Genomic DNA, 16,714 nt, shown 5'->3' on the forward strand with positions numbered 1-16,714 from the left:
TTCCTGATGTCGGTGCTTTGCCAGCCCACCGTGCGGCTTCGCGCTCTGCGCTCGGGGTTTCCTGAGGAGGAGCGCTCGGCAGGCTCCCAGGGCATGGAATTTGCAGCCCTGAGAGGTCTGTGGGCAGAGCTGACTCTTCTCTCTCCTTCCTGTCCTTAGGCGTGACCGGGAATCAGCCGAATCAGCTGCACTTGAACTCCGTGGGGCCTGGATCCTCTCAGAGCCCCATGGGAATGAACCTGCCCGGTCAGCAACCCCTCTCCCACGAACCGCCGCCCACCTCCATGATGTCCTCCCCTAACCCTCTGGGCTCCAACATTCCTATGCACCCAAGCGCGCCGGGGGCGGGCGTGCCCCCCCAGAACCCCATGATGCTGCCCCCGGGGCCGCAGGACTCCTTGAACCAGCAGTGCGGCCCCGTGCCCAACAGCTCGCAGATGATTCCTTCCAACCAGCTGGTGTTCCCCCGCATGCAGCAGCCCCACAACGCCATGCCGTCTCCCGCCAGCAGCATGCCCATGGCCCCCGGCACGGGAGGCGGCCCTGGGATGCAGCAGCACTACCCGCCGGGGATGCCGCTGCCGCCCGAGGACCTTCCCTCCCAGCAGCCCAGCCAGATGCCGCCCCAGCCGCACCTGATGGGCAAGAACATCCCCCCTCGGATCGGCGAGCCCTACCCGCCCGTGCTTCCCGGGGTGGCGTCGGTGCTGAACGACCCCGAGCTCAGCGAGGTCATCCGCCCCACGCCCACGGGCATCCCTGAGTTCGACCTGTCCAGGATCATCCCGTCGGAGAAGCCGAGCAGCACCTTGCAGTATTTCCCCAAGAGCGACAGCCAGGCGCCCAAATCGCAGCCTTCCAACCTCCACCTCATGAACCTGCAGAACATGATGGCTGACCAGCCCCCGGTGCGGCCAGGTATGAACGCCCCCAGCCTCCCCGGGCAGCAGGGCGTGCAGAGGGGCCTCGGCGTGCCCATGTGCCACCCCGGACAAGTGCCCGTGCTGGGCAGGACAGGCATGCCGCCCCAGCAGGGCATGATGGGCGGCAGCATGCACCAGGGCATGATGTCTCCGCAGCAGAGCCTGATGGCCCAGCAGAATTTCATGCTGATGCAGGCCAAGCAGAGGAGCATGTCGGTGTCGGGGGAGATGTACGCTCAGACGGGACACATGATGTCACCTCAGGGCTCCCTCATGGGGCCCCCGCCTCAGCAGAACCTCATGGTCACGCACCAGATGAGGCAGAGGAGTGTCTCCCTGGACAGCCAGATGAGTTACATCCCCGGGCCCGGGAACATGGCCAACCTGCCTTTCTAAGCCCGGCGGCGCGAGGGGCGGGGAGGGGACGGGGCCGCCGGACGGGCGTTTTTAAACCTTTCTTCGGGGGAGGGTTGGGGGCCAGCGCCGGTGGAGGACACCACGTGGGATGCTTTTCGTATCAGATTCGCCTCTACACAGAAAACCAGATGTGCAGTAAACTTGATGTGAATTGGGTTTCTTTTTCCTTTCTTTTTGGGGAAGGGGAGGGTGGAGGGGCTGGGAGCGGGGCTGCTTGAACCCTGCGTGGTGACCTGCGGCGTCCAGACCCTGTGGCAGTTTGTAAAGTTTTCAGTTACGGTTTTCCTCCGCCAAGTGCTTTTCTTTCCTTTTTTTTTCTCTCTCTTTTTCCTTTTTTCTTTTTATTGTTTTTTCTTTTTTTTTTTTTTTCCCCTGTTTAAGCAACCAAAACGTGCAAGAGGGTTTTTGGAACTAGCTGTAAATAGGTTGCTGGGAAAGGCAAAACTTGTGCTGGTTTTTAATTGTTCTGTATTTCTGTGTTTTAATAGAAGCCTCCAAACATGTTTTTAAAAAACAGAAACAAAAAACATGCTAAAGGCAACAGTGTACAAGGATTGAAAACTCTCCGTGGGGAGGCAGGAGGATCCCCGGGGCACAGGGCGCTGAGAGATCCCGTGGCAGAGTGACCCTGTGTCAAACCCGAGTTGTCCGAGCGGCGCGCGCGCGCGGGCTGTATCGTTTCACGCAGATCTGAGGCCCCCGTGGAGGCTGTGCCGAGCACACGAGCACAACCGACGACCCAGGACCGTCAGGGAGGTCAGAGCTGCGGCCCCGCCGCAGCGTTGCCGGAGCAGCACTCGTCCGGCAGGGCAGAGGCCGCAGCTTCGCGGGGCGCGGTGGTCGCTGCTCCCAGCAAAGCTGCCGTGGCTGGGACGGGGAGGACGCTGGCTCTTTGGCCGGAGAAGCGGTGAGGATCTAGGCTTCACGGATGTGTGCCGGACACGAAGGTGGCCTTTGCCACCTCTGGTCCCTTCTTTTTGCTTTGCACCCTGTCCCCTGCGGGCAGGGTGCTGCGGTGCGTAGGGATAGATGGGCTCCGAGACGGGCGAGGCGATGCGTTCCTGTGCTTCCAGGAGAGGCTGGGTGGGACCTCTGCTCTTTTGCAGCCTTCCTACAGCAGTCCTGTACCCTCCGCAGCCGCGCCGCGCCCCCTCTACCTCTGCCATTGAGTGCTCTCCCAGCTCTTCCTCGGGCTTGTTGGTCGTCCTCCTCCTACGGAGTTTCATAGGGAATCTTCATCTCGCCCTGAGCTACCGGCAGCAGCCCTGCCCCATTGCACAGCGTAGGTTCAGCCATTGAAGACGACCTGTCCCTGCGCGCGATGCTCCACTTGGTACAAGAGTTCCCTTGTACGGTGTCAGCGGCGCGGCCATCCCGTGCTTCGGACAGAACAGGCTGAGGTTGCGTTGCAGCCCCTCGTTCCTAGGCTGGCGGAAGCGTGCTGTTCGCACAACTCCGGTTTTTCTGGACGCGCTCCACCCTTGCCGTCCTCCCCTCCGTAAGGTCTTCCTGCGCGTGGTGCTGATGGTCTTTCCTGTGTTTGTCCAGTGAGGGGAGCGAGGGGTGAGGCGTGTGCACACACTGCAGTATCCCTGGGCCTCCCCAGGACCGCGTTCCAGCACCGTGTACCCTACGGGTATCCGGCAGTGAACTCGGGGTGCGCGGCTGCCGGAGGAGCGCCGGCTGGAGGATTGTCTCTGCAGAGCCAGACTTAGCAAACTACCTCCCGTGGGACAGAGCTCACCTCTCCCTACTTGCTCTGCAGGGCGGAAAGGGGTTCAGGAAGGGAGGCTGTCGAGTAGCGAGCGAGCGGCAACACTCTTTATCGCGCTGCAAGCTGTTCGGAAAGGCCCGGCAGTGTCTCGATTCAGTCTGTGAGAAGATGGAGCCACAAAGTCCCGTTAGAAATACCTGGAAGCCTTGGGGTGTCTGGTAGCGAGCAGTGCTGGGTGGGCAGCATGGGTCTGGATGCCAGGAGGGATTTCGCTCTGGTCTCCTGCTTTGTGTGGCTTTGTTGTTGTGAACAATGTGAGCGAGCAGCGTTTTCGGAGATGGCAAAACGGGAATGATCCCAGGAACTGCCTGTCCCTGCCTTGGCAGTTGGAGGAGAGGAATAATCTTCGGCCTGGGCCGCTGAGGTGTGCTTTGGCCTGACGTGTTGGCTGGTTGGACGCCCCGTCCGTTCAGAGCGCGCGCTTCAGGTGGGAGGATGCGGCTCGAGCAGATGTAGCTCTTTCTAAGCCTGACTTGCCTGGAAGGCTGCGGCTTCTCCTGGCTGCGCGTCGGGGCGCTGGCTGCTGGCAGTTTCTCATAAACGTCCAAACACCCGTGCCGGCCCCGAGCCTCACTCATCACCCGCCAGCTAGTCTCGGTTAATTTGAAGCCATAATCTTTTCTATACGGAAGTTTTTTTGTTTGTCTGTAGACAGCTGTTGTTTTAGCCCGCTTGAGACCTCCGCGTGTCCGTACCTTTCCTGTCGTCCCTTTTGCCCGGCCTGACCGCGAAGCTGCGGTTCTCCCTCTGTCACAGCACGTTGTCCCTCCGTCAGCCGGAGCCCGCAGGCCGCGGCGCACCGCTGTGCAGTGCCAGGGAGGCCGGCGCTGCCCGCTCGCAGGGACGGGGCAGCACTGTGCTCTTTCTGCCTGGCGGCAGGAGGAAGACCTGTCCCTCGGTGACAAATGCGTAAGAAGCAAAGCCTTTCACTCGGCAGCCCTGGATGCAAAAGGGAAATCCCGGCGCTAGGTCAGAGCTGGGGACTTCGGAGCAGCAGTCGGCGCTTTTCCGCAAAATCCTGCCACCCCGGAGCCAGCTGTACCCCTGCCGCTGCGACGGCTGAACAGCGGGGAGAAGCAGTGCCGTCTACCAGCCCTCCGCCCCGGGCGCCGCTCCCGGCCACGTCCGTGAGCAGCAGCAGGGCAGGAGCTTCTCGGGAAGCTGGGTGAGAGCCAGTCCTTGTTAGGCCCGGGCAGGGTTTGCCATCGGCCGGTTGCCCGCCGCCGTGAGCTGTGTCTAGTCTCGTGTCTTGTAGTTTATTGCTCGGCTTCTCGGCTTGAGTTCTGTGTACTGACTCCGCCTAATCACAGTAAAAGGTTTGCCCATGTTTTAGCCATGACTTCGCCGTGTTTTTCCAGCTCCAAAAAAAAGCGAACGCGGGGAAACCGCATCTTCCAGTACGTCAGATAATCACGCGCCCGGAATTAGCTTTCACGTTGAGGTAATGGTGACTGACCTGTTCTCTGTCATCCCATGGAGAAACTTCCCCAGTCATTTTGTACCATTATATAAATATATATATAAATATAAATATATAAATACAATATGTGAAGACATCTTATTGGTTTTTATTTGAAACAATTTTTAGGCTTGTTTTTGGGTATCTGTGCTGCCTGTAATGTATTGACCTGTTTTATAGGTGCCTTTTTATTAAAAAGACAAATTTCAAAACCTGACCCTGTGCCTGTCTTCAGTGGGCTGCGTGATTTTTGGCGGGGCTGCGAGCAGCTGCCGCTCAGCCGCCTCACCTGCGGCGAGTTGGGGCTGATCCCAGGGGCTCAGCTGGCCCCACTATAAATACCTGACGTCAGGTGGGGGCTCTGCTTCAGAGGGGAGGAGAGGAGGTCTTCTGAGTTGTGGGAGCTGCTGGTGCCTAAGGTATGCTGAGACTGGGCTGCAGTTGGAATTTTCTCCCAGGGAAATTTCAGGCCGCCCCTTGTAGCGGGGTTGGCTGGTTAGCGCTTGCCATGGTCCCTCGGCCGCTTGCGTGCTTGCTTCCCGGCACGGAGGAGACCCAACTGCGCAGCTCAGAATGGTTTGTTACTGTCCTGTGGATTTTGCTGCCTGAGTCCTGGCTGTGCTGGCTGTTCTCTCCCGTCCTCAAGCTCTCATGGCTTGAAATGGATTGTCTTTTCTAGCTGCTGTGAGCAAGTAACAGTCACGGGGCAAACAGTCTTGTTTCTGCCTGCTGCTGGTCCTCGCCTCCATGGCCGCTCCTGAGTGCGGCTGCTCCCAGCCGCTCGTGCCTGGCAGGAGCTGCAGGCCTCCGGGCAGGGGGAGGTGAGGGAAAAGGGCCTGCTGCCAGCGTGGCTTCCGGCGCCGCCGGTCCCATCTCCTGTGACTTTGAAGCTGTGTGCCTCTGTGGAAGAGAAGCTGCTGCCCTTGGTGAGAAGGCTGCAAGCTCCTTGGGGGAGCTGGGACGCTTGCCGGCGGTGCAGACCCGCGTGTGCCCTGCCTGCAGCGGGCAGCGATCAAACCCTGCCGCTCACGGGCGGTGAAAGCTGGGCTGGGACCAGGGAGCTGCCTTCGCGGGACATGGGACGGGACAGTCCTCCCAGGTAGGTGGAGAGGCGTGCACATGGCTGTGGGGGGACAAGCAGAGCCACCCTGGGCGCCTCGAGGCCCTGGCAGCGCTGCAGAGCGGAGGGGCAACCAAGAGCGGGGACTTGCTGCCCAAGCTGTCCACTGGTGCTGGGGCCCCGTGGTCCCCCCCTCGTTCTGGGCACCTCGTGGCCTGGCACAGCTGGCATCTGCCGTAGCTGCTGCGTGCTTCTGGGGAGCCAGAGCAAACGCAGAGCATGCTGTGATGGCAGCGGGGCGAGAGGCCGGTTCTGGGGGCTTAGAGAAAGGGGTCGTGTTGCCATCCATGCGTGGGGCCAGGGCGGCGCCCACGGCGTGCTGCCCAGGAGCCAAGCTCCCCGGCCTTGGTGGCTGCGGTGTCGTAGCCCAGAGTCGCCTGTGCTCAAAGCAGCAGCACAGACGCTGCAGCGCTCGAGCATCTGTTTGGGCCTGGGAGACTGGGGTGAGGAAGCACGTCGTTGTCTTCATAAGGAAAATGAAACTGTGCATGAGTCACAGCGGGGCAGGGGACGCGGGAGCTGCTAGGAGGGGTGTGAGGGCGTGGGGAGAGCCCCTTCTCTGCAGCGCTCCCAGGCACGCGTTCATTCATGCGTTCCCTGGCTCACACTTGTCGGTGCACGCTCCGCTGCCCGCCACGGCCCCGTGATCGCTGCGTGTGTGCAGCAGGATGCTCTGCTGAAACACCCCAGCTCTGTCTCCTGGGAGACTCGCTCACCTCGTGGGACATGCAGGGCGGCGTGGCGTTGTGGGGATCTTTGCGTCCCCTTCTTTGGGGCTGCCTTCAGCAGGGACCGGGGCTTTCTCTGGGTTGTCCGCTCCAGCCTGGTTTGCGGAGCACAGCCTGGGGCCGGCGTCACGCTGTGGATGGGGGCTGAGCGGAGTTCCACGGGGGAGCCCGAAGGTCGGCCTGAGGGCTGCAGAGCCCGGGGGCAGCTCTAGTGGGGAACGCGCAGGGGGGAAGCCCACTCTGGGCCAAGGCATGTGACGGCCACACAAACCTCGGGGAGATGGGGAGGATTTCGCTGAGTGGAAAGCCCAGCTTCCTCTGTGGTAAAGGAGAGTTCCTCTTGCTTTCTTCTCATCACCGTTCAGCAGGCTGGCTGCGGTCAGCTGCAGGGGGAGCAACGCCTGCTCTTTGGGGAAGGGTCTGCTAGCTCTGAGCTGAGCTCTCCCTGAGCTGGCGGAGCCAAACGCGAGGGGAAGGGTGGCTTTCAACTCAGGGTAGCCGCTGTAAAACTGGGGTGGAAGAGGCTCTGTACAGCAGGGAGCTAATGTAGGTCTGGACCGACTCCGAACACAGCGGAGCCTTCTGTGGCACTGCTGAAGGGAGGTCTGAGCCAGGTGCTCTTGAGCCCGTGGTCTCCAGGTGCGAACAGCAACCCTTGTCAGGAAGGTGCCATCAACCCTCTTGGTGCTCTCCGAGCACCTCGCTGAAGTGACATGCCTGTAGCCAGCTGCTTACAAGCACTATACGTGAGAAATCGGTGTTTGATTTAACTGTTTATTACAGCTCATGTCAAAACTTTCTAAAAGTTTACCAACATACCAGTGCTAAAAACTATGGTAACAATAGATGTGCTATCTGTTTGCCCTTACTTTGAGCGCAGATTTCCTTTTTACCTTGCTACCGCTGTGAGAATTTCACACTCTGACTGTTCATGCCTTTGGTAAGATTTTTGTGTGGGAACACAGGGCCCACCAGAACGGGGATGAGGAGGTGCATACAACGCGTCTGCAATGGGTTTGCTCACCAGTGCAGCCACGGAGATCGCGAGGGCAGGTTTCAGAGAGCTGCTCTTCCTCTGCTGCGTGTACGTGCTTGGACAACCACGGTTGCCATTACCTGCAGGCTTCTGCTTTGAAGACGCAGCGCTGCAGGAAATGGTGGACTGCTCGTTGTACAAAAGCTTTAGATTTGGGGAGTTTTCTCCTCGAGTCACAATTTGAGAAGAAGCTACTGAGATGTCTGCCTGACCGGACTGATGTAACACAACCCCCTTCCAAAATGACTGGTCTTTTTAGGGGGGCCCTTGCGTACGGCAAAGCTTGGCTGCAGCTGAGCCCTTTGTGAGCGGGCTGAACTTCAGAAGTGTGGTTAGCACAAAATGCCTGCTGCGGCAGGAGAACTGACATTGTTCTGACTTTGCTTAGAAAGGGAGGTGACTGGTAGAGTGGATTTTAAGATGTGCTGGTGATCAGGGTCGTGCTCAGGTGGTACGTACGGCTCTCGTACAGTTCGGGCTCTGCTGGCAAGAGAAATGGAGCAACGCTGCATACGCGCTGCCCTGTGACAAGACCGACTGGGCAGCAGCAGGCTGCACGAGTCCGTTAGGGCTGCCCCGCACGCCAGCTCGCAGTGCAGTCGTTAATGGTGGTGAAAGCAGCCGTTGTTATTTTGGACCCCACTGTTATCAAGCAGCCCTGACCTGAGCGCATGCTGGGTACGCGTGGTTCAGGGCAAGATCGGTGCCTGTTGTTCTGTGTAAACCTGGACACGCTAAACCTCTGAAAGCCCCGTAGACGCAGGTGGAGCAAAAGGATCGGAAAGCGCAGTGCAAAGCAAAACGCTGCGTTCCCTCTCAGCCCGCTGAAACCAAACAGAAATTATGCAAACGAGCTCTTTTCCTTACTCTGGGGCAATGGGTCTCCTTGCTCTCTGAACCCACAAAGTACCTTACAACTAGCTACAAAAAAAAAAAAAAAGTTGTTACGCCTGCAGCCTCACAAAGCTGCACGGTTGAGCTTCCCTGTGCTCAGTCACAAGACAGAAGCCGTCTCTCCAGACAGCTTTCTTCCTTAAAGGAAAGTTAAAGGGAAGCTTTGGCACAGCCAGGCAGTCGGTTCAGTAGTCGCTGACTGGAGCGCTTATCAGCAGTAAAACAGATGAAGTGTGCGGGAAAGGATGCAGTTCATGTCGGGAAAGGAATCTGCGACGGTCCAATCCTTGAGTCCACGGCAGGACCTCCTGGCGCAAGCCAAGTCGGGAAAATCAAGGTGCCAGGGGGACGTGAAGCAGCAGGAGGAGCAGTGTCGCAGCCAGAGACCGCCCAGCACCGCATGCCTGTGCTGTTGGCACGAGCCCTGCGTCCCCCGCCGGTCCCACCTGCATCTCTTGTTCCAGCTGCCGTGGCTGCTGCATCCTGCTGCGTCCTTTGGGCGTGTCTCTGCCAACCTGAGCTGGTGAAACGGAGACCTGCTTTGCTTTTGTCCTCAGTCCTCGCTCGCTAATATGACTCCATGTTTACTTGGCTGCACTTTTTCCCTTGCCCCCGGCACCCCAGTCTCGTGCCTGGCTGCGCGCGCAAGGACGCCTGCAGCCGGTTTTTCGAGGGAGAAGTGCTTGGTGTCAGGTTCAACCCGCTCAGGTTCATCCAGAGCGAGCTGCCAGGGTGACCGTTGGACGGCCAGCGTTCATCACAGCTGCCAGACGGATTTCTACAGGTATGAGAACCAGAAGCCAGGGAAGGTATCCGGTGGGATTTCAGTGTTTGGCGGCTATCAGACCTCAGTTTCCTGAGGAGTGAAGAAAGTGGTGGGGACACTCATGAAACTTGGGACCGTGGCTGTAGCACGCAAGCCCCAGGCCGGCTCTGCCCTGCAGGCAGCTGTTCCCAGCTAGAAAGTGGAGATAGAGGTGGTGTTGTCGGACTCGATCCCGCTGCCCTTCCTCGTCACCTCCAGGATCTCCTGCAGGGTCTCCTGGCTTATGCAGCCCAGCTCCTGCAGGATGCGGAAGAAGTCGTTACGGAACTTGACTCCGATGAAGGCGTAGAGGATGGGGTTGAGGCAGCAGTGCGTGAAGCCGATGGCCTCTGTCACCATGATGGCCGTGTCCAGCTGGTCTTCCAGGAGGCAGTTCTTGGTGAAGGCTTCTAGCTTGGTAAGCGTGTTCAGGAAGATGACGATATGGTAAGGGCTCCAGCAGAGCAGGAAGACGCCCGTGACCAGGATGGCCACGCGGACCGCTTTTTGCCTCTGCAGGCGCTGGGACTGACAGAGAGCCCGGACGATGGCTGTGTAGCAGTAACACATGACCAGCAAGGGCACAAAGAAGCCCACGGTGTGGTAGAGGAAGCGGGTTGCCAGCCAGACGTTGTTGCCATCAATCCCAACCTCTGGGAAATAGCAAATGCTGCGGTTGCTGTCGTCTGTCCAGACTTCCATGAATATGAGATCGGGCAAGGTCAAAAGCAGTGAGCAGAGCCAGACGGCCACGCAGGTGAGGTGGATGGAGCGAGCCCTGCGTTTGCGGTAGGTGTGGATTGCGTAGACGATGGCCAGGTAGCGGTCCACTGCGATGCACCCCAGCAGCATGCTACTGCAGTAGAAATTGATCTTGTGGACCGCGCTGAGGATCTTGCAGAGGAACTTCCCAAATACCCACCCAGCCAAGCTCTCCACCACGCTGAAGGGGAAGGTGAGCAACAGTGCCAGGTTGGCCAGGGTGAGGTGGAAGAGGAAATTTTCCGTGGTAGTGCGAGACCGCTTGAACCTCTCTAAAATGACCAGGACCAAGGCGTTGCCCACAGTCCCCAACACGAACATCAGCAGATAGATGAGGGGCATGAAGACCTTTCTGAAGGGGTCTCGCTGGTTGCCCACCACGGATGAGGCTGGGTTGAAGCAAAAGTAGCCCTCCAAGGAAGGGGTGGTGTTCTCGGCTTCGTAGTAACCGCTCAGCTCCACCTGGCTCTAGGGAACAGAGAGAGTCTGGTTACTGGAGGGGAATTTCTGACGGCGAGAGCCCAGTCCCTCGGCTGCACCTGGCAGACGGGGAGCAGAGCATCCCCGCGTTCCGCAGCCCGCCTGCCGTAGGAGGAGGCGCTGCCTGTGCGGGGTGATGACCTGGGAGGCCCCTCTGGTGCCACGTCCCAGCAGGTGCAGCTGCACGTGGGGAGGGTTGTCCCGATTTCCAATAGCGAACGCTGCTCCATCCACAATCTTTAACTAGTGTATCTGGGGATGTTCTGGTGCCCAGACAGATGACCAGCTTCACCTGGTTCTTGCCCAGTTACCTGCTGGTGGCTTTTGCTTTCTCACGCAGCAGGAAACCCTCCCCTACCAGCTTTCCTGATCTTTCCACCCATTTCTGGCACCGACTCTCCCTGTCCTGCCTACTGTCAGGTACGACGCTGCAGGATTCGCCGCAGAGCACGTCTGTATCTTGGGTTATGTGCCTGATCCTGCCCCCTTCTGCCTCTCCTCCCCGGAGACCTTGGAGCTGCCTGGGGCAGAGCCAGGCCAGGCGGGGACAGCAGCAGCCGTCCTTGGGACCGCTTTCTGCGCGCTCGAAGAAAACTGCGGGGCGGCCGTTCAAACACGACCAGAGGAATGCCTCTGAGGCACCGTGGTGCCATAGCTGTGGGGATGGATGCTGGAGAGGGAAATCTGTTCTGTTGGTAAACCCTGCGGTTCTGAACAGCAGTCGGAGCAGGAAAGGGAATCTGAAAACACCGCTCGGCCCCCGGGCCGATACCTGGTAAGGAAAGTGTGGTATTGCTGCTGCAGATGTGACTCGTGTTTGGCCCGCTGTAGCTTTTTGCCAGGGGAGCAGCCCGTATTCGGGCTGAGACCATGCGTGAGTCCCTGTGCCAGAAAGCTCAGGATGAGCCCCCCGGGATGGCGGGCACGCTCCGGCTGGCCTAGCGCACCTCATGGGCGCTGGGCGCTCGCAAAAGGAAAGGGCTCGGATGCGGATGGGCAAAAAAAGAGCACGGTGCAGGCGGCTGGTGGCGAGCTGAGAAGTGAGTGACAAGTGGGAAGAGCTCAGCAGCAGTTACCCTGAGCTCCCCCACCCACACCCTCTCTGGAGACCGGCGCTGAGACTTCAGCGGCAACCACAGCGGAAGTCCCTGCTCGCTGCTTTCATACCTTTCACTGCCAGCTGTAGCCGTTTGCACCTGCTGCTCTTTCCCTTGTCAGCCAAAGTTCCCAGCTAAAAATACGAGCCCTGCTTTAAACAGTTCTAGAGCTGATTTAGGGGTTTTTGCTCCCCCCGTGTGCGCCTAAGCCAAATGACCATGACCGGCCTTGAGCCCTGTGTTGTGCCTAGCTAGAGAAGGTGATTTCTGTTTCTTCTCTTTCAGGCAGCTTTCCCTGGGCGACGCGCTGGGCGCCTAGACAGGCCACCGTCTGGGGCAAAGAGGTGACATCGCAGCAGCAGCGCTGTTCTCGACCTGCCATGCTGCTGAAACCACCTGCACGGCTCCATGGGGAGCCCGGGCGTGCTGACGGGGAAGAAGCCCACAGAGCGTCACCGAGCATGTGGAGCCGGCTCAGGCGGTCCCCGGGCGCTGGACGGTAGGAGGGCAAGCGAGCCCCTGAGGTAAGTGCAGAATAAGCTTGCCCAGCTCTTGCCCTCTGCCTTTGGCCACTGCCAGAAAGAGCGATGAGCCAGACAGGCTTGGTCTGACCAAAGTTACTCTTGGCCTCGCCACGGTCCCGTTCCCCACTGGCTCTGCACCGCTGCCGCTGGGCTGTGATGCCACGGTGCTTCCTCCCAAACGGGCGAGAGCCGGTCCTTTCAGGGGCCAGGAGTCCTCCTCCCTGCCCAGAACCTCAAATGCACGTGACTGTCTTCCCCTGAAGTGACGGTGGGGCTGCAAGACTTTGGGGAGAATCATTCATTTTCCCAAAGAACAATTATTTTTCCCGTTCAGGGTATGATTCTGGAGACTGCTGCTGAACACAAAAGCCTTTAGAAATCCCTCCCTGTTTGTTTTCTCCATGGCTTGAAAATATTTCCTGCCTAGTCCATACCTGGACCCTGCCTCAGGAGTTACCAATGGGGACAGAAACCTGTGATGTGTTGGCCAGGGCCAGATCCTTGAACCTCCCCCCCAAAAAAAACCCAAAACCAAACCAAAAACCTTTGCAATTCGGTTCAGCGACCAGAGCAGCTGGCTCAGGACGCGTGGGTGACCATGCTGAAAACCCTGAAGAGAGAACATGGGTTGGAATGGGTAACTTCACTGGGGGAAGGTTGGAGGGTTCCAGCTCTAAAGAGAGAAAGGAAATGATGGGAAATGGCCAGGTTTGCTGGCCAGAGTGTCGGAGCAGTGCCTGGAGCCACGCCAGCGCCACGGACGCCAGCGGACGGGCAGCCTGCGCGCTGTTCGAGGGCTTCGGCTGCTGAGCGGTTTCCAGCATCAGCTTGCACTCGGAGCCGGAGGTGCGGAGGCCGAGCGCCACTATCAGACACCATCTGATTGCTGATAAGATGGCAGGTAGGGCTCTTACCGTAAGCCACTCGCCGCAGGGGAAGCGTGCGCTGAGCTGTGTCTGAAGCGTCCTCTCATGTGCATCTCCGAGCAGAGCAGCGAGTGTGGGTGGGAGCGGGCAGAGATGAGTTGGAGACAAATAGAAGAGGATGAAAAGCCAGAGTCTGGGCTAGGACAGGAAGGGCAGGGACCAGAGCCGCAGGAGATGCACTGACAGTGACAAGCCGAGGCTTTTGGGGACTCTGCTGCAATTCCCGTTCCTAGGACTGGAAGCAGGCGGCTGCCCGACCTGGGACCGGAGAAGTCGGTGTGGGCGCAGAGGGACCTTTGTACGGGCCTCCCGCAATACGACTGCAGCCAGATTTGGGGGTGGGCGATAAAGCGGTGCCTTTCTCTGTAACTAGGCAGTCAAGTGCGTGCCTGAGAAGCCCATTCCTGTCTGCTCTTTGTCCAGGAATCCCTTTTCCCCTCTAGCCCACATCTCGCAGTTATTCCGGTCTCCGCGTGCCAGCTGCTTTTCTCAGTTCCCCACAACTGCTGGCGATCAAAACATTTGGCTGCACAAGAGAAGCAGCTTGTGCGCAATTAGGGATTTTCCATGTGAGTCACTCCCTTCAAGCCTGTGCCAGGGCCGGGAGAAGCACTTTTCATTCCCAAAGCCTTAAAAGTGAAATTGCCCACGTCAGTGCAAGTTACTGACAGACCTCCTGCGTGTCCCCTCTCTGGCTGCTGAAGCAGGGAAAGCCACAAACGGGAGCAAAGCGAATGCCACGGTGCTGTAGCGCAGGTGCCTTTACGGCTCTGGGGGCACGCGAGTCCCATGACAACGAGAACCGGCCTGCGGCACCTGGGCGGTCCTACTGGAGATCTCGGTGGTCTTTCTGCAGTTGCGTTTTTGTCTCTCTCGTCTGCAGCTGAGGAAGGTTCAGCGAGCAAAGCTTTCTTGCTATGGGGAAACGGGGTTGTCGTTGTGGGCACGTTGCTTCTCCACAGGGTTACAGAGACGAGTGGTCCTGTATCAAAGTTTAGGTGAGGCACTCGCGGGGCGATGCTGAGATAACTGCCCTTTCGGTACAAATGCTCTCGTCATTTTTCCTTCCACGCTTCCTCAGTCGTTCAAGCGGGTGAGCGCACGGGGGCAAGGTTGGCGTCGCCACTTTGACAGGACGCCCTTGAGGCCTTTTGTGCAAATCTCTGTGGGCAGGTTGCCGCTACAAGTGCCGAGTATAAGCAAAGCGACGTACGGCAACACCAAAGCAAGCGTGGCGTCGCTCATGTGAGATCTGTGGCCCCCTCCGGGGAGGGAGCCAACCTTGGGAAGCTCCAAGGAGGCAGAGGTGGCAAAACCTGTGTCACAAACTCCCAATCAGGAGAAGTCTGAGAAAAGGCATAGAAGTGTTCTTGCTGTGGCACCTGACTACTGGTGCTCGGTCCCAAATTTAGCCGAGTTTCCCCCCTCACGCAGGGTCTCCTTGGTAAATTCACAGCAGAGGTAAAATCGCTAAGCTAAGGGTCTGGAAACCATTGTACGCAAAGAGCAAATGCCGGTGCTGCTTAATCCCCCGGCGTTAAAAGTGACACGGATTTGCCGCAAGCAGCCGCTTGCTTAGAGCGCGCGACACGCTGCGGGCAGGCGGACGGCACGCTTCAGCTTGGCTGGTTTTCTGGCAGTGGGACAGATTTCCAGTGGAGAGTTCAGCTGGTGGAACAAACCAGCACGGAGATGAAAAAGGTCTGAGTTTGGTTTTAACCTCTCAGCAGGCATTAGCGCTGCCGCTGAACCTCAGCAGAGGTCAGGGAGAGAAGTGTCTTCTGCAAAAAAGTTCTAAAGAAAACAACCACCATTCGCAAAGGTGAATGAGTTGGGCAAAACAAGGAGGGTAGGGCTTGCCCCCCACATCTCCTCTCTCTTTGCTGGTGTACAGGACAAAGGAGGGACAGAAAAATTGGTAAAAATTAAATCCAGCATATCTCTTTTTAGAGAAAATAAACAAAACCTGAGGTCGGCTGCAGAGAGCCACTCTGTTAAAAAATAAATTCTGAGCTGCAGCATGTGAAAGCCAGGCTAATGATAGCGCTGCTGCGGACTTCCCCGTGGATGGCACAACGCACTCGAAAAGGTGCAGCTGCTGTCTTTCACTCGCAAGCGCAGGGGACAGAACTATGGGCAGAATACACGGTGTCATCGCACCCTGCTAGAAGAAGTGCTTGCAGTTTATCTTCCCCTCTTTGAAATTCCCCTCTTCTAAATATACTGCGTATTCCCCTTTCAGCAGAGCCTACGGCAGCCCGATTGTGGAGAGGGTGAGCTGGGGTAGGAGCGCGTGTAGCCGTACGGGGGATTTTCACACGCGGAGAGACAGCATTGGATGTGCTTGGGTATTCCTGTTATGTACAGACACCAGACGAGATTTCCAGGGCTTTGCACCGCTGCGTGCACAGTCATTTATGCCACCAAAGGCACCCGAGACAGGAGGAGTGTTTCACGCCCACGTTGTGTCAATGGCTGCACGCGGAGCAAGGCGGCAGGGACCAGAGACTGGGACAGGCTGGCGGCACGGGACGGGGCCGCAGCAGCCCGGCTCCCCCAGCGAGCCGCCTGGCCCATCGGCAGCAATGGTGGTCTCGGTTCCCCGTGCAAGGACGGCGCTCGGGCTCAGTGCTCGCCAGAACGTCCGGGTAGCTAGGCAGACGTCCCCAAGGGAATGCTTGGCACCCTTGGATCGCAACGGCTGCAGCCACGTTACACCGGCTCTCGGCAAGCGCAGCGCTGTCGCTGGCAGTCCCTTCATCGGTCAAGTCTGGACTTAAGGGATGCGAGGGCTGATTGTGCCGGCGTAGGAAACCGCTCAAGCTCCCCGTTTGCCAACAGGAGGGTGAGAAGATGGACAGACAGAAACCAGGTCTTTCAGCCCACCCCAGCTCTACCCGCTCTCCCCGTTATCCCCTCAAACAAGCAAAGCCAGGCCTGACTCACCAAGTCATAGGTCTCTGATGAGTAGCTGACAGGCCCCATCGTTTCAGAGGCAGGATCCGTCTCCTCCAGCAGTTTCAGCAAAAGTTCTTCTTTTTTTTGGGGTGGAGTTAGTCATTTAAGAGAGTAGGGAGGGACCCAGCGTGTAACAATAGAGTATTTGCAAGGCAAATGAGCTCCAGGCTTAGAGTGACCTAACTGATGTAAAGATTAGCATCTAGCTTTATCATCTTTTTCTTAGTGCTGTGAGCTGATTTTTAAAGCACACTTTGAAGAATCCACGTTCCTTTGGTCTGTACCAGAGACGACCCAGAACGTCTATACTCTTCCCTGGAAACCTCCAGAGCTCTCACCCAGGGCCGTCCTCATCCCAGGCGGTCTGACAGGCTTTAGAAAGCTCTGCGCCGAGGGATGCCCTTACTGGAAATCTCCCCGGATCCGGGCACCTCTCTGCAGCTGTGCAGGACCTGGGAGACACCTGAGATGAAATGCACGGGTCTGGTCTGTATGACCATTGCCCTCCACCGCAGTTTCTCACTCCCCCTCCCCAGTGGGATGGGGGAGAGAACTGGGAAGAAAGAAAATTTCCTGGGTTGAGATGAAGACAGTTTACTAGCACAGCAAAGGAAAATGACAAGAATAACAAAATGTCAGGATACTAGACTATACAAAATCAACGATGCACGATTCCTCTCCACCCAATATCCCAATGACCAATACAGCCCATCCCGAGCAGCGATCACGGAAACGAAAGCGAGCAGCAAGCAAAGGAGCAAAAGGGAGCCAAAGATGGATGCCCCCCTCCCTGGCCAGCCCCAGCTTATAT

The 16,714-nt window shown here is 58.0% G+C and overlaps 2 protein-coding genes across 3 annotated transcripts in view; one reads left to right on the forward strand and one right to left on the reverse strand.

Moving 5' to 3' along the window:
- BCL9L (BCL9 like) overlaps positions 1 to 4,790 on the forward strand; it is a 45,711-nt gene extending 40,921 nt beyond the window's left edge. Inside the window, exons 8-9 of one of the 2 annotated variants that reach the window (XM_086766197.1) lie at positions 160 to 918; positions 1,080 to 4,790. In XM_086766197.1, the coding sequence (XP_086622323.1) occupies positions 160 to 918; positions 1,080 to 1,558 (1,238 nt within the window). In that variant the 3' untranslated portion in view covers positions 1,559 to 4,790. Of the gene's footprint in view, positions 1 to 159 lie in introns of both variants that reach the window. The other variant, XM_086766196.1, reaches the window with a different exon arrangement.
- A 4,230-nt stretch (positions 4,791 to 9,020) lies between these two features.
- Positions 9,021 to 15,945, reverse strand: CXCR5 (C-X-C motif chemokine receptor 5). The gene is made up of 2 exons (XM_086766304.1): positions 15,892 to 15,945; positions 9,021 to 10,386 (listed from the first exon to the last, which is right to left on the reverse strand). The coding sequence occupies exons 1-2, from the start codon at positions 15,928 to 15,930 to the stop codon at positions 9,310 to 9,312; spliced, it is 1,116 nt and encodes a 371-aa protein (XP_086622430.1). The 5' UTR covers positions 15,931 to 15,945; the 3' UTR covers positions 9,021 to 9,309.
- Positions 15,946 to 16,714: the final 769 nt, after the last annotated feature.

Source organism: Chlamydotis macqueenii, chromosome 24 (genome assembly GCF_036417535.1).
Source record: "Chlamydotis macqueenii isolate bChlMac1 chromosome 24, bChlMac1.mat, whole genome shotgun sequence".
NCBI classification, from domain to species: Eukaryota; Metazoa; Chordata; class Aves; order Otidiformes; family Otididae; genus Chlamydotis; species Chlamydotis macqueenii.

What these genes read in the sequence shown, in the direction of transcription:
- CXCR5 (XM_086766304.1), bottom strand. Translation starts at nt 15,930, where the DNA reads ATGGGGCCTGTCAGCTACTCATCAGAGACCTATGACTTG. An exon ending in CATCAGAGACCTATGACTTG is followed by an intron (nt 10,387 to 15,891) that starts GTGAGTCAGGCC and finishes TCTGTTCCCTAG; the next exon opens with AGCCAGGTGGAGCTGAGCGG.